Source organism: Schistocerca cancellata, chromosome 9, assembly GCF_023864275.1.
Source record: "Schistocerca cancellata isolate TAMUIC-IGC-003103 chromosome 9, iqSchCanc2.1, whole genome shotgun sequence".
Taxonomy (NCBI): domain Eukaryota; kingdom Metazoa; phylum Arthropoda; class Insecta; order Orthoptera; family Acrididae; genus Schistocerca; species Schistocerca cancellata.
Genome location: NC_064634.1, coordinates 196,291,443 through 196,318,602, shown reverse-complemented (window position 1 = coordinate 196,318,602; position 27,160 = coordinate 196,291,443). Strand labels below are relative to the sequence as shown.

General features: G+C 43.9%; 1 protein-coding gene across 1 annotated transcript in view; it reads left to right on the top strand.

Moving 5' to 3' along the window:
- LOC126101282 (uncharacterized) overlaps positions 1-26,157 on the top strand; it is a 682,242-nt gene extending 656,085 nt beyond the window's left edge. Inside the window, exons 9-10 of the mRNA XM_049911963.1 lie at positions 473-679; positions 19,768-26,157. Coding sequence (XP_049767920.1) covers positions 473-679; positions 19,768-20,184 — 624 coding nt within the window. The 3' untranslated portion in view covers positions 20,185-26,157. The remainder of the gene's footprint in view (positions 1-472; positions 680-19,767) is intronic.
- The last annotated feature ends 1,003 nt before the right edge of the window (positions 26,158-27,160 follow it).

The following is a 27,160-nucleotide window of genomic DNA, read 5'->3' as shown; positions in this document are numbered from 1 at the left end:
CGCCACCGCTACACCAAGTGCAGACAGCGGCCAATAGCCGCTCCCTCCGGTTTCGTATACAGGGACCCGCTCTGCCCTAGTCCAGTCAGTCTAGTACTCGATCTGGATTGCGTCTCTATCTCGGAGGTACTGCGTTCTGGTAGTTACTCGTTGTTGACATTTGCCTGGCTCTGGTTCCGAGTGGATTTACTGTTGGTGTTTGGTGTTGTGGTTTCTACAAGCCTCCATTGTTTATCTCTTCCTTGTTTTGTCGGTCATAGTCGGTCATTGTCGGCAGTTGTCGGTTGTCGTTGGTCAGTCGTCCGACTCGTCCTTGTGTTTACCCGGTGGTGCGTGCTCCACTGCCGGCGGCTTCCCCGCCTGGCGGCTCCGATCCCGCAGCCCAAGGCGTTCCCGTGGTTGGTTTTGGCCACTACAATAACGTTCCCTCAACGTCTGCTCCCGTGCTGATGGCGGGTGGGGTGTGTTGCAGGCCGGGGAGATCGGCGGCTCGCGGACGCTGCTGCTGGTGGCGTACAAGGACACTGTGCACCTCTGGCTGAGGGAGCGCACCGGCGGCTTCTGGCCCGTCGAGCTCAAGTGGCAGGGCGCCGCCTACAAGTGGTTCCGTTCCTTCAGCTCACCGCTCTACCACTTCAGCATCATGGGACACCCCTGGGTGATGCCCAACCCCAGGGATGTGAGTACACTAGCCGCCATGTGGCGCGAATCTGCTCTTTTTTTTTCTTCGCTTATTGTTATTTTTACACCTGATACAGGTAGGCCAGCAGTGGCATACTACGCCGCTCTTCGGCCACAGATAATACTAATGATACAAAAGAAGACAATGGCAGAACAGACACGGTGGATATACAAACGTAGACATACAAAATTAAAACACACGAAGCTGTTCACGGGCGCAGTGTCCAAAATAAAAACGTTCAGAAACGAGGACACGCACAGAGATGACAGAGATGAAACACGCGAACGTTGGAACACAAACGATGAAACACAGGAACACTGGAACACGAACACGACGGCACACACAAACACTAGGCGATGATCTCCGGCGCGCGAAAGTTCACTAGACGTGTACGAGTCTGGGGCATGCCAAAAAGGGGGGGGGGGAAGGTGGGGGAGGAGGGAGAGAGAAGGGTGTAGATGCCAGTGGCATGAGAGATGGGAGGGGGAGGAAAGAAGGTAGGGGGGTAGGGGAAGCCTGGGGGGAGGATTGAGGGAGGGTAGGAGGAGGGAGAAAAGGGAGAGAGGGTGCTCTCGGGATAAAACACAGGATGCAGTAGAGGAGGATCAAAGTTAGTAGGAGGGGTAGATGGAGGGGATGAGCGCATCATCAAGGAGGGGGAAGTCGCCGTGGGTGAGGGTACGCAGAGTGAAGAGATGGAGAGCAGGTGGGATGTGGGATTGTAGGCGCAGCAGCGGGTGGGGATGGGAGAGGATGGGAGGGACAAGCGGGTGAGGGGGATCAAGTTTGCGGGAGGTGTAGAGGTGCTGTATACATTCGAGGAAAAGGAGGAAGTGCGGGAATAGGATGAGGTCATATAGGATCCGTGTGGGGGATGGGAGGTGGATGCGAAAGGCGAGGTGGAGCGCATGGCTTTCTAGCATTTGAAGGGATTTGTAAAAGGTAAAAGGGGCAGAGATACAGGTGGGATGAGCGTAGCAGAGGATAGGGCGGATAAGGGATTTATAGGTGTGTAGGGGTGTGTAGGGGTGGAGGGGTCCAGACCTCATGTGCGGCCAGAAAGGAGCTTGAGGAGACGGAGTCGGGAGTGTGCCTTGGCTTGGATAGTCCGGAGACGGGGGGGGGGGGGGGGAGGATGTCCAGGAGAGGCGACAGTCAAGGGTGACGCCAATGTACTTAAGGGTGGGGGTGAGGGCGATAGGATGGCCATAAATGGTGAGATAGAAGTCGAGGAGACAGAAGGAAGGGGTGGTTTTGCCTACAATGATCGTCTGGATCTTGGGAATCTAGTCCACTGGCCTGTCATGTGTTCCTCGGAGACCCTGAGGAACTCTCAGGAACATGATGGTCTGAACTGGGTTCACACACGCAACGAAAGTGTCGCCACAGCTAGTCGCACACAGCAACTGCAATGAAGTTGCTCGTGTGAACGCCTAGTGGCGTAACCTAGGATACACAACTTCTGTCATGCCACAAAAAGCTGAAGTTGGTTGTACTTTGTTATGCCACTTTCCTTCCAGCACTGCTCCCTGGTGGCTGTTGTTGTGGAGTAATTTCTGCAGTACTCCATTCAGCTTCAGTTTGTTTTCATGTTAGCACTGAAAAACATCAAAACTATGGTCGGCAGGTACACTATCGCAGCTTAGGGAACTTTTTTAAAAAAAAAAAAAAAAACATGACAAACCTATGTTTAATTTTCTGTCGCACTTCGTGCGCGTGTGTCTATGGGTGGGAGTGGGGAGTGTGTATGTGGGTGTGCGCACAGTATTTGCAAACTAATAATGCAGGTCTATCCCAAAATCATGAAAGATTTTTGGATGAATAAATAAATAAAACTTAGAGAAAGCTTTTGACAACGTTGACTGGAATACTCTCTCTCAAATTCTGAAGGTGGCAGGGGTAAAATACAGGGAACAAAAGGCTATTTACAATTTGTACAGAAACCAAATGCCAGTTATAAGAGTCGAGGGACATGAAAGGGAAGCAGTGGTTGGGAAGGGAGTGAGACAGGGTTGTAGCCTATCTCCCATGTTGTTCAATCTGTATATTGAGCAAGCAGTAAAGGAAACAAAAGAAAAATTTGGAGTAGCAATTAAAATCCGTGGAGAAGAAATAAAAACTTTGAGCTTCGCCGATGACATTGTAATTCTGTCAGAGACAGCAAAGTTCTTGGAAGAGCAGTTGAACGGAATGGACAGTGTCTTGAAAGGAGGATATAAGATGAACATCAACAAAAGCAAAACGAGGTTAATGGAATGTAATCGAACTAAATCGGGTCGTACTGCTGGAATTAGATTAGGAAATGAGACGCTTAAAGTGGTAAACGAGTTTTGGTATTTGGGGACCAAAATAACTGATGATGGTCGAAGTAGAGAGGATATAAAATGTAGACTGGCAATGGCAAGCAAAGCGTTTCTGAAGAAGAGAAATTTGTTAACATCGAGTATAGATTTAATTGTGAGGAAGTCGTTCTGGAAGTATTTGTATGGAGAGTAGCCTTGTATGGAAGTGAAACGTGGACGATAAATAGTTTACACAAGAAGAGAATAGAAGCTTTCGAAATGTGGTGTTACAGAAGAATGCTGAAGATTAGATGGGTAGATCACAAAACGAATGAAGAGATATTGAATATAATTGGAGAGGAATTTGAGGCACAACTTGACTGGAAGAAGGGATCGGTTGGTAGGGCATATTCGGGGACATCAAGGGATCACCAGTTTAGTATTAGAGGGAAACTTGGATGGTAAAAATCGTAGAGGGAGACCAAGAGATGAATACACTAACCAGGTTGGCTCTGGTTCAAATGGCTCTGAGCACTATGCTACTTAACTTCTGAGGTCATCAGTCGCCTAGAACTTGGAACTAATTAAACTTAACTAACCTAAGGACATCACACACATCTATGCCCGGGGCAGGATTCGAACCTGCGACCGTAGCGGTCGCTCGGCTCCAGACTGTAGCGCCTAGAACCGCACGGCCACTCTGGCCGGCACTAAGCAGATTCAGAAGGATGTAGGTTGCAGCAGGTATTGGGAGATGAAGAAGCTTGCACAGGATAGAGTAGCATGGAGAACTGCATCAAACCAGTCTCTGGACTGAAGACCACAACAACAAAAATGTAACCAAAAAGCGAAGACTATTAATTTCGTGTCCGAGTGCGGTAGCGCAGTGCTTAGCACACTGGACTCTCATTCTGGAGGGCGACTGTTCAAACCCGCCTTCAGCCACCCTGATTTAGGTTTTCTGTGATACAACTAAATCGCTTGAGGCAAATACTGGGATGCTTCCTTTGAAACGGCACGGTCGACTTCCTCCCCCGTTCTTCCATAATCTCGTGGGACAGACGACCTCGCTGCTCCGTCCCCTCCCCCCAAATATACCAACAGGCATTCTGCAAGTGCCTATGAATATCTACGATGCTCTCGTTTTCCACCGGAAGAAACTCAACGGCAGCTTTCTGCTTGGAACGCACCACCGTTACAAACGCCGTCTTCAGGGCTACGTGTAGCGCTGGACCTATCGGAACTTCATAAAACTACAGGTGCTGAAACGGGAATACTCCTCGGTGTCCCACAAAAAACTCCGAATTATTTCAAGCGATACTGGCCGAGGGCAAAAGTGTTGCATTAGTTATTTAACGCTTCTCTTACATACCCGCCGGCGGTGTGTGCGCGTACGAAATTAACCTTAATATCCGACCGTGTCTTCTATGTGATTCACATTTTTGGTGATGCAGGTACATTGGATAGGCCGTTCTGGATGCCCCTCCTTGTATATTTTCCGATAACATTAGATAATCAGAACGTATCACTGATTCAAATGGTCGAAATGGCTCTGGGCACTATGGGACTTAACATCTGAGGTCATCAGTCGCCTAGAACTTAGAACTACTTAAACCTAACTAACCTAAGGACATCACATACATCCATGCCCGAGGCAGGATTCGAACCTGCGACCGTAGCGGTCGCTCGCTTCCAGACTGTAGCGCCTAGAACAGCTCGGCCACTCCGCCCCGCATCACTGATTCATTAATTTGCAAACCATCCAATATATGAGTTCCTGAAGAGTCGGAATCCTTTTCCCTTTCGATAAAGCGGCTTCCGTTTGTTTCGATTTATTTTCTGCCACGCCTTCATCTGCGCTATTATCTACGGGCTATAGTTAAGGATACAGATGTCATCTTACATATCAGCACTAGAAGTCCATTATCTTGCGCTTCAAATTTTCGAATATGATTTTGAAAAGCTTTTATCAGAGTTTTTGATTACAGCAAAAAAAGCGACATCCGTGGCAGATTTTCTTGTAGGAGATATCATGTATTCGTTCATGCGAGATGCCTACCATTTCAAAAACATCTCGTTATTTTAAGGCGACGATTTACTGTAACAATAGCACGAGTTGCTTAGATTATTTGTCCAGAGGACTCACCATGTGGTGTTCGGAATGCGCCAGATACGGTCACCCGGCTGCGGTCACTTCTATGTATCTGTTGACACGAGTAAACAGTCTTTTAGAGCAGAATGGGCGCACTTTTTCACAGTAGTATCTAGGCCGTAATGCCAATTTTTAAACAAAATGATTTACAATTGTCCGATCAGCGACAGCAATCAACGATTACAAATAGTATGTATAGCGTAGATATTTGAACTTGGTCCAACGAAAAACCGCAGGATAAATCGTTGCAAGATTGACGCTTATCAACAGTTAGGCCGCTTAACAAAATTTCCCCCTATTTCATAGAAACATATCAGACTTATGAGACTACCGTCATACATCTCGAACACTTTGTCCACCATTTGCGTACATCTCACTCAGTTGATCACCGCCACTAATAAGGAAATTGGTTTCCTACCAAAGTAAATCCGCTGTCGACTGTTCGCCCTGAGAGTGTGGCTGTTGCAGTTGCGGAGGGTACCTGCCGGCGATGTTTCTGACCTGAATACCAGGACCAACCGCAAATAACCTTCTGAGTTACGTAACTGCTGCCGTGATTGCAACATGGGAATTTTGCGGCACGCGAGAAAGCTTTTCTGAGATACGTCGCGGGGTGGAACACTCAAGAACCAATCGAGCGTGAGAGATTTTTATCCCGAGATAAGGAATCAAGTAACATGTACGTACCTTTCTTATGTAATTAAGTTTGTCCTTTTGTTTACTGAATCGCAATTTTCATTAGGAGGAATGATGCATCTATTATTCGTTCTTTACCTTAAAAACGTCAAGCGGATATGAGAGGTCAAGTATATAATGACTTTTCGATGTAAGAAAAACTGAAAAATTATAGTACTGGCCATTAAAATTGCTACACCAAGAAGAAATGCAGATGATAAACGGGTATTCATTGGACAAATATAGTATGCTAGAACTGACTTGAGATTACATTTTCACGCATTTTGGGTGCATAGATCCTGAGAAATCAGTACCCAGAACAACCACCGCTGGCCTTGATACGCCTGGGCAAACAGAGCTTGGATGGCGTGTACAGGTACAGCTGCCCATGCAGCTGCAACACCATACCACAGCTCATCAAGAATAGTGACTGGAGTATTGTGACGAGCCAGTTGCTCGGCCACCATTGACCAGACGTTTTCAGTTGGTGAGAGATCTGAAGAATGTGCTGGCCTGGGCAGCAGTCGAACATTTTCTCTATCCAGAAAGGCCCGTACAGGACCTGCAACATGCGGTCGTGCATTATCCTGCTGAAAAGTAGGGTTTCGCATGGATCGAATGAATGGTAGAGCCACGGGTCGTAACACATCTGAAATGTAACGTCCACTGTTCAAAGTGCCGTCAATGCGAACAAGGGGTGACCGAGACGTGTAAGCAAGGGCATCCCATACCATCACGCCGGATGATACGCCGGTATAGCGATGACGAATACACGCTTCCAATGTGCGTTCACCGCGATGTCACCAAACACGGATGCGACCATCATGATGCTCTAAACAGAAAGTGGATTCATCCGAAAAAATGACCTTTTGCCATTCTTGCACCCAGCTTCGTCGTTGAGTACACCATCGCAGGCGCTCCTGTCTATGATGCAGCGTCAAGGGTAACCGCAGCCACCGTCTCCGAGCTGACAGTGCATGCTGCTGCAAACGTCGTCGAACTGTTCGTGCAGATGGTTGTTGTCTTGCAAACGTCCCCATCTGTTGACTCAGGGATCGAGACGTGGCTGCACGATCCGTTACAGCCATGCGGATAAGATGCCTGTCATCTCGACTAAAGTGATACGAGGCCGTTGGGATCCAGCACGGCGTTCCGTATTACCCTCCTGAACCCACCGATTCCATATTCTGCTAACAGTCGTTGGATCTCGACCAATGCTAGCAGTAATGTCGCGATACGATAAACCGCAATCGCCATAGGCTATAATCCGACCTTTATCAAAGTGGGAAACGTGATGGTACGCATTTCTCCTGCTTACACGAGGCATCACAGCAACGTTTCACCAGACAACGCCGGTCAACTGCTGTTTGTGTATGGGAAATCGGTTGGAAACTTTGTTCATGTCAGCACGTTGTAGGTGTCGCCACCGGCACCAATCTTGTGTGAATGCTTTGAAAAGCTAATCATTTGCATACCACAGCATCTTCTTCCTGTCGGTTAAATTTCGCGTCTGTAGGACATTTTCGTGGTGTAACAATTTTAGTGGCCAGTAGTGTACTTTCGTAATGGAAAACGTTGTGTGGCTCGATATCTCACTGGTAAACTGCCAGACTCTGAATATGGAGGAGTCGGGTACGATCTCCCTCAGTTCTAAATTTTCATCTTTCACTTTTCCCTTATATCACTTCGAGTAGTAATGTGGCACTGATGGCCGGGAGGCCCAACCGGGTAAGCTCGACCGCAGAGTTGCAAGTCTTATTTCAGGTGACACCACCTTCGATGACTTGTGTGTCGCTGATGAAAAGAGGATGACGAGGACAACTCCACACCCAAACCGACCGGGAATCAAACCCGAGGCCGCTGCGTGGTAGGCAAACAAGTTTCAACTCAGCCAAGCAGGCGGACACGTCGGGCACTGTTGATTAAGTGAAAACTTTCGCCGGCCAGTGTGGCCGTGCGATTCTAGGCGCTTCAATCTGGTACCGCGTGACCGCTACGGTCGCAGGTTCGAATCCTGCCTCGGGCATGGATGTGTGTGATGTCCTTAGGTTAGTTAGGTTTAATTAGTTCTAAGTTCTAGGGGAGTGATGACCGTAGATGTTAAGTCCCATAGTGCTCAGAGCCATTTTGAAAACTTTTGTGTTGCTTAGTGGTTCGGGAGGCCCCATCCGGGGAAGTTCGGCCACCGAGTGCGAGCCTTATTGCAGTCGACGCCACATTGGGCGACTCGCGTGCCGTTGATGAGGATGAAATGATGAAGAGGACAGCACAACACTCAGTCCACGATCGGAGAAAGTCTCCAACCCGGTCGGGAATCGAACTCGGGCCTGCGGAATCCATATTGAACTGTAGGTCCCTCATATACTAGCTGGCTAATTCAGCTCAGAACTTGGGGGAAGGCAACGACATACCAAATTTAATAGGACCATGCATAGTAACGCGCTGTGGTGTTCAAGCCAACTTTTACGCTGCTAGTTCTACGACTTTTTTTTCCATGGAAACGATACAGAGTTGGACAAAATATGAAAACATCTCGAGAAATGCAAGCTTGAACGTAAATGCAGATGCCCTCCAAGTGTGCAGTTTGCCGTGCTGTCTTTGACTACGAACGGCACTTGTGCGTTGTCCTCAATGCGTTGCTTCGATTGTGATCGGAATAATGTTCTGAGTGCATTATGTCGGAGCTCAGGGCATTCTAAAGTGCGGCAAATCGCTGGTACTCGTGTTGTGGGTGATTCCAAAACCACGGTAGCCGAAATGTCTGGTATTTCAAGAGGCACCGTATCGAAGATCTATACCGTATACAGGGAAAGCGGAAAAGCGTCACAACGCGGACAAAAGTGTATGCCGAGTGGTCGTGACGGACCGTCATTGAAGAGGGTTGTGACGAGGAATAAGCAGACGACAGCTGCAAAAACTGAATGTCGCCATTGCCCACCCTGTCACCGTCAAAAGAACACGTAGGGACCTCCACAACCAGGGATGTGCAACGCCAGCTGGAATTCCGTAACCATTGATCAGTGGTGCAAAACATGATTTCGAAGCCAAAAAAACGGGCCATGGAGCAGTAGAGGAATATCATTTGTGAGATGAGTCTTGTTGCACGCTGATTCCAACATCGTGCCTAGTTTACTTTCCAAGAGTGAAACGTGAAGCGGGTTCGGTGATGATGTGACCATTTACGGGTGATGAGGTCCATCATATGACACAATGTTTGTACCCCAATGATGATGCTGTCTTCGTAGACGATAGGACCCCTCTTCACACAGCTCCCTCGCCCAGGACTGCTTTTGTGAATACCAGGATGAATTGTCGCATTTTCCCTGCCACCACAGTCACCAGAAAGCAATCTTACTGAGCCTTCGGAGAGAAGGGAGCGGGATCGCTGAGCACCTTAATCATCGATACCTCAACTGGCCAACATATTGCTGGAACAATGGTGTTAGATTCCAATAAAACACCTGTACTTGTAAATTATGAGACGACTGGGAGCTGATCTGAATATCAACAGTTTTCCTGCACCATATTATGCATGGCGATGAGCTGTGTTTTTTGTGGTACCATATTTTTGTCCACCGCCTGTACTAATCAACCTTTCCTAACAAAAAACGCATTGAACACATTCATTTTGTGTGGGTCCCCCTAGTCCTATTTTTTAAATTAGGAAACATTTCATATAAGCACAATGTTTTAATCTGTAACCACATTAATGGTTCCAACCACTGTGGGAAATATTCAGATCTACACTATGTGATCAAAAGTATCCGGACACCCACAAAAGCATACGTTTTTCATATTAGGTGCACTGTGCAGCCACCTACTGAAAGGTACTCCATATCAGTGACATCAGTGGTCATTAGACATCGTGAGAAAGCAGAATGGGGCGCTCCGCGGAACTCAAGAACTTTGAACGTGGTCAGGTGAATGGATGTCACTTGTGTCATACGTCTGTACACCAGATTTCCACTCTCCTAAACATCTCTAGGTCCACTGTTTCCGGTGTGATAGTGGAGTGGAAGCGTGAAGGAACACGTAGAGCACAAAAGCGTACAGGCCGACCTCGTATGTTGACTGACAGAGACCGTCGACTGTTGAAGAGGGTCGGCAATGTGTAATAGGCAGACATCTATCCAGACCATCACATAGGAATTCCAAATTTCATCAGGATCCACTGCAGGTACTGTGACAGTTAGGCGGGAGGTGAGAAAACTTGGATTTAATGGTCAGGCGGCTGCTCATAAGCTACACATCACGCCGGTAAATGCCAAACGACGCCTAAGCTGCGTAAACAATGGACGATTGAACAGTGGAAAAACGTTGTGTGGAGTGATGCATGCATCACGGTACACAATGTGGCGATCTGATGGCAGGGTGGGAGTGTGACGAATGCCCGCTGAACGACATCTGACAGCGTGCGTAGTGCCAGCAGTAAAATTCTGGGGCGGTGGTGTTATGGTGTCGTCGTGTTTTTCATGGATGGGGCTCGCATCCCTTGTTGTTTTGCGTGGCACTATCACAGCACGGGCCTGTACTGATGCTTTAAGCATATTCTTGTTTCCCACTGTTGTAGAGCAATTGAGGAATGGCGATTGGATCTTTCAACACGATCAAGGACCTGTTCATGGTGCACGGCCTGTAGCGGAGTGGTTACACGACAATAACATCCCTGTAATGGAGTGGCCTGCACAGAGTCCTGATCTGAAACCCATAGAACACCTTTGGGATGTTTTGAACGCCGAATTCGTGACTAGGGCCTCACTGGCCGACATCGATACCTATCCTCAGTGCAGCACTCCGTGAAGAATGGGCTGTCATTCCACAAGAAACCTTCCAGCACCTGATTAAGCGTATGCCTGTGAGAGTGGGAGCTGTCATCAAGGTTAAGGGTGGGCCAACACCATACTGAATTCCAGCATTACCGGTGGAGGGCGCCACGAATTAGTAAGTCATTTTCAACCAGGTGTCCGGATACCTTTGATCACATAGTGTGTGAAAAATAAGTAAATGCAACAGCAGAAAATAGAGTTGGTGAAACGTCATCTAAATCAAAGTACAAAGAAGTTCTCCTTGCTGACACTTTTTCAGACTACTTATGATACTCTCATGAATATGCTACCATTTACATGAACTTTCTCTGCATTCGCTTAATGCTCTCGCTTGGTATCCACCAGATGAGAATGTAATATACCTCTGTTCGAACTATGGTGTCATAAAAAATATATATTTTGTTAAAGGTGTCTAGTTTCTCGGGATCTTACAATGGTCCGGCTCTGCCGCTTCCTTCACTCTCAAGGACACGTGTGAGCGTTTAATTTCATACCCACGTCCACTGATAGTTCCAAGTATTTATGAGATACGGATGATTGCAGTCAATCCTGCTGATAATGAATGGAGTACAATACATTGCAGTTTATTAATTTTAGAAAAGCTGACTCTGCTTGGTTTAGAACAAATTATTTTCAAAATTCTACTGCAGTATGCTTCGTTGTATATTACGGAGTCGTCCACAAAAAGTTCGAGTTTGCGATTTAAATAGCCACCAATTCTTGCAAAACAATTAAATTAATACAGGGTGTAGAGATCACTGAAGCGAAGAAAAACTAAACTCCTCCCGAACAGGCCATGAAGGCCCAACGGCACCGACCGGACACCGTGTCATTCTCAACCCATAGGCGGCTGCAGATATATAGGTTCATGTGGTCAGCACACCGCTCTCTCGGCCCTAAGTCAGTTTCCGAGACCGGAGCCGCTACTTCTTAATCAAGTAGCTCATCAGTTTGCCTCACAAGTGCTGAGTGCACCCCGATTGCCAACAGCGCTCGGCAGACCAGATGGTCACCCATCCAAGTGCTAGCCCAGCCCGACAGGGCTTAACTTCGGTTCATGCATTACCATGCATAATGCGCTATAGCAAAACCGTTGGCATTCAAAACAGCATACAGTCTTCTCGGAAGGATAAATACAGGTCCAATATGATTTCCAAAGGACTCTTATACTCCTCCTCCTGCAAAATATTGACAAGTTATAGTAGCGGTGATGGATGTGGAGAGCGATCACACATCCTCCTCTCCAAACTAGACCACAAAGGCCAATAATATTGAGATCTAGAGGCTACAGTGGCTGGCAGAGATGCTAAAATTCATCCTCATTCTCACAAAACCAGTCCTGAACGATGCTAGCTCTGTGAACTGGGGTTCTGTCGTCTTCAAACATAGCGTCACCATTGCGGAACAACCAGCGTACCACGGAATGGACCTAATCAGCCTAAATGGTGACATAATTGTTGGCAGTAATGCGACTGGCAGAGTAACCATGGGGCCCATGGAATATCATCATAAGGCTGCTGAAATTACCACAAAATCGCCACCATGGTCCAGTCTTAGGACGTAACTCTGCCAAAAGTTGCAAAAAGTTGGAAACAGTGTGCAACAAGACTCATGCGACGGAACGATATTCCTGCATTGTCCAGGTTTTATGGTTTCGGCACCACGTTTTACAGTTGCGGATCTTTACACCACTGATGAGTGGTTTTGGGAATCCAGCTCGAAACTTCGTGTTTCGAGCCATAATATGTTGTTGTTGTTGTTGTCTTCAGTCCTGAGACTGGTTTGATGCAGCTCTCCATGCTACTCTACTCTGTGCAAGCTTCTTTATCTCTCAGTACTTACTGCAACCTGCATCCTTCTGAATCTGCTTAGTGTATTCATCTCTTGGTCTCCCTCTACGATTTTTATCCTCCACGCTGCCCTCCAATGCTAAATTGGTGATCCCTTGATGCCTCAGAACATGTCCTACCAACCAGTCCCTTCTTCTTGTCAAGTTGTGCCACAAACTCCTCTTATCCCCAATTCTGTTCAAACCTCCTCATTAAATATGTGATCTACCCATCTAATCTTCAGCATTCTTCTGTAGCACCACATTTCGAAAGCTTCTATTCTCTTCTTGTCCAAACTATTTATCGTCCATGTTTCACTTCCATACATAGCTACACTCCATACATATACTTTCAGAAACGACTACCTGACACTTAAATCTATACTCGATGTTAACAAATTTCTCTTCTTCGGAATCACTTTCCTTGCCATTGCCAGTCTACATTTTATATCCTCTCTACTTCGATCATCATCAGTTATTTTGCTCCCCAAATAGCAAAACTCCTTTACTGCTTTAAATGTCTCATTGCCTAATCCAATTCCCTCAGCATCACCCGACTTAATTCGACTACATTCCATTATCCTCGTTTTGCTTTTGTTGATGTTCATCTTATATCCTCCTTTCAAGACACTGTCCATTCCGTGCCGGTGGCATGATTCTGAGAAGAAATCGCCCGTTTTACCTCCTAAACGAACATCATGAGCAGTTCGCCTGAAAGATTTAGACTTCAACAACACTACACAGCAAATAACGTATAAAAACAATATAGACATACTATATAGTATATCTACGAAAATTTAAAAAAATTTCTCTCAATAGAGACTCCATTCCACATTATTATGAAAACATCATTAAAAGAATAGGGCACTACCAACTCCGCTACCTCAACAAGGCGATCAGTTTGTTCTATAAATGCTTTATTCATCAGATATCAGCCCTATTTGGAACGTCTATGTTTATCAGTATAAAATTTGCGTAATGTTATTTCATCATAATCATTTCTCTACCTAATATTAAAGAGAATAGACGTAGCTGATGCTAGAAGTATTCATGTCAGAAGCGGTCTGTCTTTGACACTAATGGATTTACACATAATAGTACCTAGATTGGAAATTTTTGGTCCAACTATAAACAACTATAAAGAGTATTTCTTCCATCTCCATAGCTGCAATGCTCGTAAAATTTCGATATTGTTGCGGATTTTCCATCACAAGCTCTACAATGAGATTCCCACAGGCTCCAAAATCATCCTGCCGCCTAATCCGCACTCTTCTCCTGCATGAACTCTATCGTTTATGTTTATTCTTTGCCACTAAAGGTATTAAGAGTGCAGCTCCAGCTATTCTTTCACAACCTTTTGCCTCCAGCACAGAACTACGACAGAAAAATCTCACGGGAGTGATTTCTCAGCTCTCAAAGACTCTGTCACTCTTGTGTGTACCCGCTTCCGACGTCTGTTCTCGTAAAACTCCCAGTTACAGGAAGTACTAGCAAGGAACTATTAGATAGTACCTATCAGTGCAAATTCCCCACTAATGTAGGCAACTCTGCGGTTTCTCTCTGAGAATACGAAACCGTCTGGGAGCAAAAAACTCTCACGTATACTCCAGCCTTAACACGTTGGCTTGCGAGTCCCTGCCCGTACACCAAGCCTAAAATAAATATGCCTGCATTATATTTACTTGCACAAAAAAAATGGTTCAAATGGCTCTGAGCACTATGGGACTTAACATCTAAGGTCATCAGTCTCCTAGAACTTAGAACTACTTAAACCTAACTAACCTAAGGACATCACAGACATCCATGGCCGAGGCAGAATTCGAACCTGCGACCGCAGCGGTCGTGCGGTTCCAGACTTAAGTGCCTAAAACCGCTCGGCCACACCGGCCGGCCCTGCACAACATCCGTCCCAAATTCGCGCGAGGACGACCCCTCTTCCTGCTGCTTAACTTAATCACAACAGTGGTTTATCATTTGTTTGTGGTCAAAGAAGACCCGCCGCGGCCTGCTGAAACCGCATTCACTGTGGAAGATCCTGAACACTAGTACTGCTACACCGCAGGTGTGTTCATCTGCACTCAAATGCATGAATCAAATAGAAAAAATACCATTCTCTGCGCTGTTATAGAGAGAAAAGTAGTGAAAAACACATGGTCGAGAAGATGTCCACTTCAAGAACTAGGATATTTTGAAAATTCGTGAGGTGCAACAAAACACAATATGCAGTCATAGAATTATCAATTCAGCAAGATATCTGGCATGTCTGCACGACAGTTTATCAAACAGGAGAAACGGGTGGGGGTGGCGTTGGAGAAGGCTCATCCTGCTTCAGTCCCAGGCTGTGAACCGTCGGTTGTTCCATGCTGTTTGAGATTTCTCACTTTAAGATCGTCGACTCTTTCCCCTGGTTATACCTCACCCGCAAAACATAAAACTTTCAAAACACGTTTTATTAAACTCTAAGTACAGCAATTAATTTTAATAAATAAGAAGCATGAAATAATGCAACAAATCCATTAACGTGATTAACTGCAAAGTTTTATAAGCAAACTGTTTCATAGAAGGCTAAGTAGAATAAGCGTTTTACGCTCAGTGTGTCATTTTAATGACTATTTCTTTTAATATTCAGCAGCATTCTCTCAATTTTTCTGATACAAAAAATGACAATTTTAAAATATTGTCCCATTTTGCATAAAATTCTACATACGCCATTGGATCTCCATGTGGTCCAGTCCAAGTTGCGTCCAGATGGTATGCATAAGGGACACTCAAACGAAAAAGAGACAGATAGAAAAAATTAAGTAAACTGTTTATTATTTCAAAATTAATCTGTAATATTACAGTTATCGTACTGCGAGACAAGACGGTTAATGCCTTAACGAAATATGCTTGTGATTGCCTACGGAAACACGTTTCTACTCAGGGGTATGTCTTCGGGGTGCGGCTCTTCATTCAGAGGAGATCGACGGCTCCGGATGTCTTTGTTCAAGGCTCCAAAAGCATGGAAATTGCATGGGGAGAGATCAGGACTGTATGCAGCATATGGAAGGACTTCCCTGCAAAACTTCTGCAGCATATTCGAAAAGCCTTATCATCGTTTGGGCGGGCCCACAGTGGGATAAATGCATTAACAGTTATGGTGATTACCTTTGAAAAAGTAAACAGTTTGATCACCTTTTTTTTCATGCGTCTCGTTTTAGTTTGACTGCCCCTTATATGTACTACTGGCCATTAAAATTGCTACACGAAGAAATGCAGATGATAAATGGGTATTCATTGGACAAATATATTATACTAGAACTGACATGTGATTACAAAAAAAATGGTTCAAATGGCTCTGAGCACTATGGGACTCAACTACTGTGGTCATAAGCCCCATGTGATTACATTTTCACACAATTCGGGTGCATAGATCCTGAGAAATCAGTACCCAGAACAACCACCTCTGGCCATAATAACGGCTTCGGCGTTGAGTCAAACAGAGCTTGGATGGCGTATACAGGTACAGCTGCCTATGCAGCTTCAACACGATACCACAGTTCATCAAGAGTAGTGACTGGCGTATTGTGACGAGCCAGTTGATCGGCCACCATTCACCAGACTTTTTCAATTGGTGAGAGATCTGGAGAATGTGCTAGCCAGGGCAGCAGTCGAACATTTTTTCTATCCAGAAAGGCCTGTACAGGACCTGCAACATGCGGTCGTGCATTATCCTGCTGAAATGTATGGTTTCGCAGGGATCGAATGAAGGGTAAAGCTACGGGTCGTAACACATCCAAAATGTAACGTCCACTGTTCAAAGCGTCGTCAATGCGAACAAGAAGTGACAGAGACGTGTAACCAATGGCACCCCATTCCATCACGCTGGGTGATACGCCAGTATGGCGATGACTAATACACGCTTCCAATGTGCGTTCACCGCGATGTCGCAAACACGGATGCGACCAGCATGATGCTGTAAACAGAACCTGGATTCATCCGAAAAAATGACGTTTTACCATTCGTGCACCCAGGTTCGTCGTTTAGTATACCATCGCAGGCGCTCCCGTCTGTGATGCAGCGTCAAGAGTAACCGCAGCCACGGTCTCCGAGCTGATGGTCCATGCTGCTGCAAACGTCGTTGAACTGTTCGTGCAGATAGTTGTTGTCTTGCAAACGTCCCCATCTGTTGACTCATGGACCGAGGCGTGGCTGCACGATCCGTTACAGCCATGCGGATAAGATGCCTGTCATCTCGACTGCTAGTGATACGACGCCGTTGGGATCCAGCACGGCGTTCCGTATTACCCTCCTGAACCCACCGATTCCATATTCTGCTAACAGTCATTGGATCTCCACCATCGCGAGCAGTAATGTCGCGATACGATAAACCGCAACCATGATAGGCTACAGTCCGACCTTTATCAAAGTCGGAATCGTGATGGTACGCATTTCTCCTCCTTACACGAGGCATCACAACGTTTCACCAGGCAACGCCGGTCAACTGCTGTTTGTGTATGAGAAATCGGTTGGAAACTTTCTTCATGTCAGCACGTTGTAGGTGTCGCCACCAGCGCCAGCCTTGTGTGAATGCTCTGAAAAGCTAATCATTTGCACATCACAGCGTCTTCTTCCTGTCGGTTAAATTTCGCTTCTATAGCACGTCATCTTCGTGGTGTAGCAATTTTAATGACTAGTAGCGTATATTGCACAGCTCCTTCGAAACCCCGGTATTCTCTCCCATGACACGCAAAAGTTTGAAATTTGGCCAAAGGTGCCTCCAACTTTCGTCTGTAATGGTGCAAAAGCGTGGCACCCTGCGCTGTCCTCTTCTGGCTCGACAATGCTTCAGACAGAAAGCTGTCGTCACCTGCGAAGAAAAGCCACAACTCTTAAGTTCACCTGAGGTGTAAGGTGGCTTAGTGATGTCACATTGGCACCAAATTTCATCACAATTCTGTCCAATGCCGCTGTGGTCATGTCACACCCTCACTTACCTACCTTTCACTCATGTCTCTGCGATGGAGGTCAGAACCACGACACTCAGGTTGAAATGACGCGACCTTCCTATGGGTGTCTGACGAAAACATTTCTGACACGTCTGTACAGAGCCAACCACTGATGGATTTGCCGGCCGCGGTGGTCTAGCGGTTCTGGCGCTGCAGTCTGGAACCGCGGAACTTCTATGGTCGCAGGTTCGAATCCTGCCTCGGGCATGGGTGTGTGTGATGTCCTTAGGTTAGTTAGGTTTAAGTAGTTCTAAGTTCTAGGGGACTTATGAGCTAAGATGTTGAGTCCAATAGCGCTCAGAGCCATTTTTTTGAACTGATGGATTTCTAGGTGGCTGCAGTCAGGCAACCCCTGCAAAGCGATATCCATGGCACATTTTGCTTCTTGTAGTAGACATTATGTATTACATTCACGTGAGATGCTTACCATTTTAAAAATATCACGAATTGTAATGCTACTGTTTACTGTAACGATACCACCCTTCAGCTCAGTGGCACTACACTGCTGCTCTAGGGCCTACTTGAAGGCATGTGGAATCTGAGGAGTGTCAGAGTGGTTGCCTGCCTGCAGGCGCCTGGGACTTCGTCGCAGCTTGTCCGTGTGCAGGTATGTTTTTACCATGCTCAACACTGGTGCGAGGGTACACGAAACGTGTTGCCGTTTTATTACGCATGTGACGATGTCCCCCCCCCCCTCCCCCCAAGTGATCTCGTCACCTCGTCACGGGGGCGATACAGGACGTCACACAAGCACCTTTTGTTGCTTCAGATCACATTCAGATTTCGACAAATGGATTTTAGAAGTCCCTACGGTTTCCACCCTCTACATCAGAGTAAAAGATGTAGTCGCTCTACACTCCAAAGGTGTGCGATTACATTCAGTGGAGTTGCGGGCCCACGGTGTCAATAGAGAAAATTTGAATCGTCCATATGGTGGGGAGGGGGGGGGGGGCAGCACGTATCAGCAATGTCAAAGATTACCAATAACATCTTCTGTTGCTCACTGCAATGTAAACTGTTGTTTTCGAAAGCGAAATGCGTATTTTATAATAAAAGAGTCTTGGTTGCTAAAATGTTATTGTAATGACGCGTTTCTCCTTTGTAGGGCATCATCACACTATCATGGATCGACAGGCATTAATACAACTAATGTTGTTGTTGTGGTCTTCAGTCCTGAGACTGGTTTCATGCAGCTCTCAGTAAAGCTGCATGCCCTCGGGAAAAATTACGACTGTAGTTTCCCCTTGCTTTCAGCCGTTTGCAGTACCAGCACAGCAAGGCCGTTTTGGCTAGTGTTACAAGGCCAGATCAGTCAATCATCCAGACTGTTGCCCCTGCAACTACTGAAAGAAGGTGCTGCCCCTCTTCAGGAACCACACGTTTGTCTGGCCTCTCAACAGATACCCCTCCGTTGTGGTTGGACCTACGGTACGGCTATGTGTATCACTGAGGCACGCAAGCCTGCCCATACAACTATTACGATAATGGAATTAGCATACGTCCAGATCGAGATCATCAGGGTATGTGCGTGCTATACTACTGCACCTCTGCACCTGGCATCATGAAGCGCATGCCTCATTTACCTTGATCTAGACTTATTCTTATTCCACAGCATAATGGTTCTACGAATGTCTCTCAGTTCATGATGATCTGGTGACTCTCTACATTGGCGAAATGCATCACTGACCAGCATTTTCGCAACCAATATTATTATACCTTCGGCCAAGTGGACTGCGAGATGTACTGTACGAAATGAGTGGTAGTCAGTCAGGAGTGGTTTCATTGACGCCTTTTATATCTCTATCTGGGGCCTTTTTCTGACGATTCTGAGCGGCATTGTGACATAAATGTTTTCCTTGGCCACCCATAAGAAAACCGCATGATTTCAACGACTGGCGTCACGGTTCTGACCTCCGCCGCAGTGACCTCAAAGGAAGGCGTGAAATGTGTGTAAGAGGGAGTGTGATGACCTTACTATCGTTTGACACATTCACGGTGGCGTTGGGCAGAAATTTGGTGAAATCTGGTGCCAATGTAACATCATTTAACCATCTTAAACGAGACATGAACTTCTGAGCCGTGGCCTATTTTTGGTAGGTCTCGACACACTGCCGTTCGAAGCGGCGGCGAACCCGAGAGTGACGTCTACATCTACTACATGTACATCTACATACATACTCCGCAATCCACCATACGGTGCGTGTCCAAGACACCTTTAAGCCAAATTTCAGATTTTCGTGTGGCTTTGGAGACAATTACTTGGTTTCGAAAAAGTTATCCTTAATTTACGCTGCGCGGTGTAGATGCAGGTGTGGTTGACGCACTTCTCTGCAGTTGCAGGCGCAGGACTATTGGCCAGTGGAGCGGGGCCGCTTCGTGGTGCGCATCGTGGACCCTAGCGACGCCAACGCGTCTCCGCACGGCGAGGGCGAGGTGCACGTGGCGCCTCCCCCCGCACTGCCGCCGCCGCCGTCGCTGCACGTGTCGCCCCCCCTGGCGCAGCCGCCGGCGCAGCCCTCCAACGGCGTTAAGGCCATCGTCTTCTTCGGCCTCTCGCTGTCCATCTTCTCGGTCTTCGGCGCCGCCGTCTTCGTGCGCCGCTGCGTCACGTGTCCGCCGGCGCGCCGCGACGCCGACTCGAAAGGCGTGGGCGGGCTGGCCGGCGTCGGATTGGGCGGCGGCTCCTCCAATCAGGCGCCAGTCGTGCGCTACAGCGCCATCCCTGACGACCTCGGCTACCCTGCCGCCTAGCGGCCGCTGCCCGAACTCTGTGCGCCCCCCACGAAGCTGCGCGTGTGACGGGGCTGGCGTCTGGCGCTGCCTGTCTGTCAGGATGCTAACTACTTGCTTGAGCCGTGACTGTTCCACGAACAAATTTCTCTGCGGCCGAGTAAGAACAATGAATTTACTTCGGACTTTTGTCTTCTAAAAACTTCACGTATTGGTTTTTGTTGCTACTCAAAATATACTAATTGGTGTACTAAATATTTCTTCCTGTGATAACAGAAAAAGCGCTCTTTGTTTTCTCAGTCCTGTTCCGAAGTTGGAACGAAACATGTAATTGCATAAAATTCTATACTGTGTGTTCACTTTTTCTTGAGCGCTAATATCAATCTATGGGTCTCGGAAAAACTAAGTTTCGCTCTCCAGAACGACTCCCATGGGAAGAGGAGGCAATTATTGTTCACTGCCCTTTACACATTTCTGCCACTGCGTCCCTATTTTGTAATCCTTACTGAGCACACCCACGAAAGAAACGAACATAACCTTTCCTTTCCGAGAAGGGCTGAATACTTGTGCCCATAGTGAACCAGCAACCTCTCCGTCATAGGGTTCACAGTAAACAACAGAGCACAGCATTCAAATGACTCCAACAATGTTATTTCAGTGAATAATGTTTTATAGCTAAACTTAACAAGGACTGAGATGAAACATTAGCAGCCCAACGTCTTCCGAACTAAGCCGATAAAAAAAAAATACCTGAGTGAAATATCTACCGATTCCGAATAACGGCCTGAGCGCACAAGTAAAAATGAACTGAATGTAGATATGTCCATGTGAAACTACTAATGCCATATCTATCGACACATTTAAATGCCGTGATTTGCGATACTTAGCAACACTGTTTAAGTCTACAGTATTTTTCGTTGTAGTCTTCCCATCTTAAACACGAAAAGGACAAAGGAGAATGCTTGTTTACCATGTCCAATAAAGATATGTTTATTGTTGTTTATATTACTAAACTGTTTAGAGACTAACTCAAAAAGATTAACTGCTTCAGTGTTTTTACCTATTTCTTGCAGTTAAATATTCAAACAAACCGAATCAAATATGAAGTTGTAATTCATGGACATAGATTTCATATCATAATCTTGTCACCTAATGTAAAACTAATATATATGTGCGGTAGGAAGTGGTATGGTTTATTATCCATACATATCATAACCTGCGAATTACGATCATGGATCATTTATAAACCAAAAGTTTGGTAATTTTATCTCTAATTATTTGTGTTTACGCAAGTGGTAACACAATTCAATCTTCAGAACCCATATTCCACCAGAAGAAATGTAATACTTGGCGAGTTTTGGTAGATGTTAACTGTCATCCTTTTGTGTGTGTGTGTGTGTGTGTGTGGTACAATAACTGCATCCTTAATGCAATGATTCTCAAATCGATCTTAAATTGTTTATTGACTTCATAGTAATTTTAAACTCCAGTTGTGGCCTCTTAAGGCATGAAACACTTAAAAGACATATGTTTTAAGATGTTCGTCGCTAATATACACTGGAAATAAGAAAATACTGAAAGATTCTGCTGCAAATTTACATAAGCAAACAACTGTATGTTTTCTGGAATAGAGTAATGCAAATAGAGCATTTCAGTGGATAAGATCTGACAAGATTATGAGTTCTTCGATTTTACAGTTTCTGTGTTGTTCACTAATATAATACGATGTCCCTTCATGCATGTCCAAAGGAACAGGCACTGCAGTAACTGTAGCTGTTATGAAATACTTGAAATGTATTTGCAGTTGCGAATATTGACAACTTTCAGCTGTATAATGGAATGACAAAAGTGAAAATTTGAGCCATACGAAGACAAGAATCCGGATTTCCCACTTATTGCTAAGTGGGAAATAATGATGCATGTCTCAGTCTGGCACAAAGTTTCGTCATTGTCATTCTCTTCTTCAGCAGACCGTTGTCAATGTTCACAACTGCAAATGTATTTCATGTATCATGAGTGGAAATGAATTATTAAGATTGTGTACTCTAACTACATACTGCAAAACAAATTAAATACTGATGTGCAAAAATGCATAAATGTAGCTCTGTTAATTCTTCTCCATGGTGTTCCTCTCCCATCCACTTCAAATCCCCATCATTATCTGAACAAGTATAGTACATTTTACTTTTCCTACTGCAAGCCAGGTGATACTTTCCATTGTAATAAATGTTAAATAAGCTTAAAAGCAAATGAAGGAAGATTGCAAGCTATGATAAATATTATTTAATTTTTATGATCCCTGCCCAGAAAATCTACTATAAATAATTGGTCAAAACAATTATTTGTTATTTCCTAAATGTTCCCTACAATCTTTCAGACATCAACATTAAGGTCTATGTGATATATATGTATGCTGGTAGCAACTGAAAATGTTGTAAGAGGAGTACATCATTTGTATGTGCAGGGCAATATTTCACTTTCAGCACTTGATTCCATTAATTGCAAAATGCTGACACAGAAAAATTTGAAGACAGCGCTATGTAACTGGATCTTTATCAATCAATGAAAAGAATGTCAGTACTGACATCCCACAGCTATAACATAACTCAAGTTTAGTTTAAAAAGGGACAAAATGTCGATGTACAAGCAGACAAATGTAGTTTCAAAGCATCAGAAAGTACACAGTATATTTCAGTATATTTTTAATTTGTCTATGATGGTTAAAGTTTGGTTCTAAAAGGTACAGTTTCATGTTGTTGTGAGAGGCAGGAGACCACTCCAAAATTTCAGTAGCTTCTACACAACAAAGTTGTACTCAGGCAGCAGTAAATACAAGCTGCAATATCTTGTACTGCTTCAGTACCATAAATATAGAAAACATGATGATGGCAGTAATACTACAAATGTACATGAAGCTACCTAATTAAAATGCTGTAAATGCATCTTAAATGACTTCCTGTTAAATAATGATACAGTTTGCCATTATGAATGTAAGCATGGCAACAGACTTTGGCCCAATTATCAGAAGTTTCACCTAGCAGTTGTTCCAGTTCCCAAACATGAACTTGCAACTGCAGTGTTGACAGCCAAAAGCAAAGACACTAATACTATTCAGAAATTTCTGTGTATGCATGTATTGTGACAACACAAAGAAATGTAAATTGTAAAAATTTTCTTATATCCTGCTGGGGTATGAGGCTATTTTTTAAAGAAAAGAGACACTTGCTATAAAACTATGTATTTACTGTTATGTGTACAGTTACTATGTTTTGTTTTTCAGGAAGTTACAGTGTTAAATATTCATATTCTGCACACACATTTAGTGACATTTAGATGTGACTAGTTAATATTCTGGAAATATAGTGGACAGTATGGACTCAGTCCATACACTACAAATACTACAATTATTTGTTAGAATATTTTACAAAGTGCAGACTGTTTTGGTAATGATGTAACACTGGTATGGCAATAGATACTCCATTTCTTCCCTCTTCATTAATGTAAGAGTATGATTACATTTATGTATTTCATGTTGTATACACAAAACACTTGTTTTGGCATGTGGCAGATTCAGTCCCATTTGACTGCTTCCAAGTATATAGTTAAGTGTAAGAGATTTACATCTAAAGCTGCATTTAGAACCTGAAATTTTGCACTAAGGCCATTATTTTAACAATGTTTGTAATAAAAGTCTGAAACCAAGATAAAAGTATTATTTAACAGCATTTAGATGAAAGCGAATCAACAGAGACCAGAAATCTGGAGACAAAGGACTTTATTCAAATTACTGGAAGAGTGTGGGTAAAGAGTTTCAGCTGGCTTTTGTGTGATGTTTTAGTGTAATTAGTTGATAACAATCTAAATCTGTGATTATGTGGGAGAGACCTCATTAACAGTAAAAAATACTGCTAGAATAAAGAACTGACATTTATTTAATCTTATGAAATACAGTAAGTAGTTCTAACTAAAACATATTGCCTTAAACAGTGGCATACTTTTGAATTCACTGTAGCTGGCGAAAGCATGCCTTAGATTAATGAGTTTCTTCTCTCTCTCCTTCCAGAGAAGCTCAGGAAGTAATTCATTGCATATATTACAAAATGAAATATTTTATGTGAAATATTTCTCAAGCCTTTGCAGAATGCAACTTTCAGGGTAATAACTAGTCTCACTGAAGTGTAAGAATTGATATTTGGCATCTTTCCTTGCCACATATGCTGTTTCTTAAAATTTTGACAATGGATATGTTTAAAACTTATATTTACATTTGAGACATTGGGCCAGTGTTCAATGGAGTTCAATATTTACCTGTTAAATGCGTTAATAATCTTATGAAAGATGTACACTTCTGCTGAAGAGCTGTTGCTTTACCAAAGAAATCAGTCCATAAGTAGATGTGTGTTAGTCATAGTTTCCTGTCTTTCAAGTAAGAACTGCTCTTATAGATATTTTGCTTTCATAACTGTGTCATTTTTCTCATTTTATAGTCTAGATTTATATTGTCCCAGAGCACAAGGATTGTCAAAGGTGTTGTTCGAATCAGTTTTATTTTTCAGTCCATCAGAACTAATGCTGATATATGGATGTATCTTATTACATGTGTGACACTAAGTCTTTCTTGTTATGAACAACCTATTGTATTAATTGATCTTTATCTGCTGTTATTCTCACAATGCATGAGCAGTGGTGTAACACAAAGTCCTTAATGTAGCTAATGAAGAAAATTTTAATGTCATACATAATATCCTCATGAATATATATATTTTCTTTACCACAAAAGCAAGATCACTAACTCAAGTATCACACATATGATTTCAACATTATTTTGAGAAACAAAAGTGCAAGACAAAAATTTGCTGTAAAAAATTGAGACACTTAGATTATGGTCATCTAGATCACTTTCATTCTTTTAATAGAGTACTGCATAAGTTTATGAATGGACAGTTTTTTTACCATAGAGAATGTGTAATTCACTATATTGTATAGATAATACATGTTTGGCTTCCCCTTGTAAATGAATGTGATATGTGTTGTGTTTGTCCCTCCAGTGAGCACCAACTAATGTATAAGTTGTGTTTATATGTTTATGGGAATACACAGTACAGGGTTGTAGCTTTAATTATTCAAATGGCAAAATGTCATGCACAAATGAGTCATATGTTTTGTTTTTCATAGATGTTGTAGATAAAGTTAAAGAAAAACTGTAATCCTCTTTTGTAGATGATTAATACTGGCTCAGCTCTATGTTTATTCATGAATCTCACATTCTATCATACTTGGCAGTTTCTGAGAAGACACTGTGTGAGAAATATGCAACAATTGAATTTCGTTGGTTACTTAATATTCTGTGCCATAATTATTAATAAAAAACCAGTGAACTTGAATGCTTATGGTACTGGATACAGACATAAGTAATAGGAATTTGTTTCTTGACCTTCTAAATTTGACAATCAGGTATCCAAATTACAAAGTGTATGCAAGTGAATATAAACTTTCTTTGCAAGTCACATTACTGGTATTGTTTACTTTAAAAAAGAAATTAAAATAAACTAAGTGTAATAACAATTTGGACAGAGATATGTATTTTCAGAGTAATATATTGCCAAGTGCAAAACATACTTCCCCAAACTTCTGTGTCTGAAAATAATATAAATTTCATTAAAATAAGAATTTCTTTCTTACAATGACAACCCTGTTCTGCAGAAAATGTCTGTATCGCCATTAGAGTGTATCAGCATGAGCTTGTTGAAGCTAAATGGCAAACCAGTTCCTTATTAAAATTTGAAGAGAAAATTGTGTATTTTTTCAAATAAGAGCATGAAATTCTTTGAAAAGCTTTGATTTCAGATCATACTACAGTTTACTACTATGCCAGAAAAAATGTACTCTTCTAATTTAAAAGAAAGATAAAGGAGATGTGTTCACTTACCTGTAACATACATTTTGTATGTGTATTGATGTGAGTTATACACAATAAAAGCTATTGAAGTATGATATTTTTCCTTTTCACTCTGATTTTGATTTATTTAATAATTTTCTGAGAGCTTGAAGAATTTGCTGATTTATAATCTTGCTTTTCGAAGTCTAGAAAGATGTCCTTTAATTAGAGACTGTAGAAATAAAGATAAGTTGGGTTATGACCTATATAACTTCAGCCAAAACAATAACTAATAAAGAGAGACCTAAACTTACTTTATAACACTGGTACATGAACTTTTACTTTTCTTTGCAGGCAGAACTAAAAAAAGAAAAAAATCTTCTCAGGTTCACAGCCAAGTCAATGTGTTGTTCTCCAGCAATGTTTAAGTAAGTTTCTTACTTACCATCTTCAGGCGAAATGTCAGGTTTCACGTCTTGTCCGGATCTTTATAGCTGCTGGACAGGGGGCTTCTCTGTATCCTCGGCGGCAGTCTGGCCAATCAGGAGCGAGCAGAATCGGCGCAGCGGCGCGTGGGAGGGGGAGGGGGGGTGGATCCAGGGCGCTGTGTCCTGGCGTCTCGTCTCGGTGCAGCCTGTTTATTCCATCCGCCGCTACTGACCCGCCTCCATCGGCGCGCTGTCGTCTCATTCTTAATAATGTTGTGTTCCATGCACTGCTGAGTTGGAAGCCACTAACCCGATTGACCAGGTTATCGCTGACCCATATCTCCACTGCCTCTTTGATAATAGAGTCCCAGAAACCTTTTGCTCTACACAGTCTCTTGGTTTCTTCAAATTGAAATGTGTGTCCTTAACTGAGGCTATGCTCCGCTACTGTGGATGTTTCTTTTTGTCTGAGGTGGATACTTCTCACATGTTCAGAGATGCATTGTGTTATGCAGCTCTGTGTCTCTCCAATAAATTGTTTCCCACATTCACAAGAAATACTGTAGACACCCGGTGTTCTTAGACCCAAGTTGTCCTTCATTGAGTTCTGTGTGAAAGACAACACACACAGACCTGTACTTCTGTGCCAACAGTTGCCATCACCCAGCACAACGGAAATCCATGCTCACTA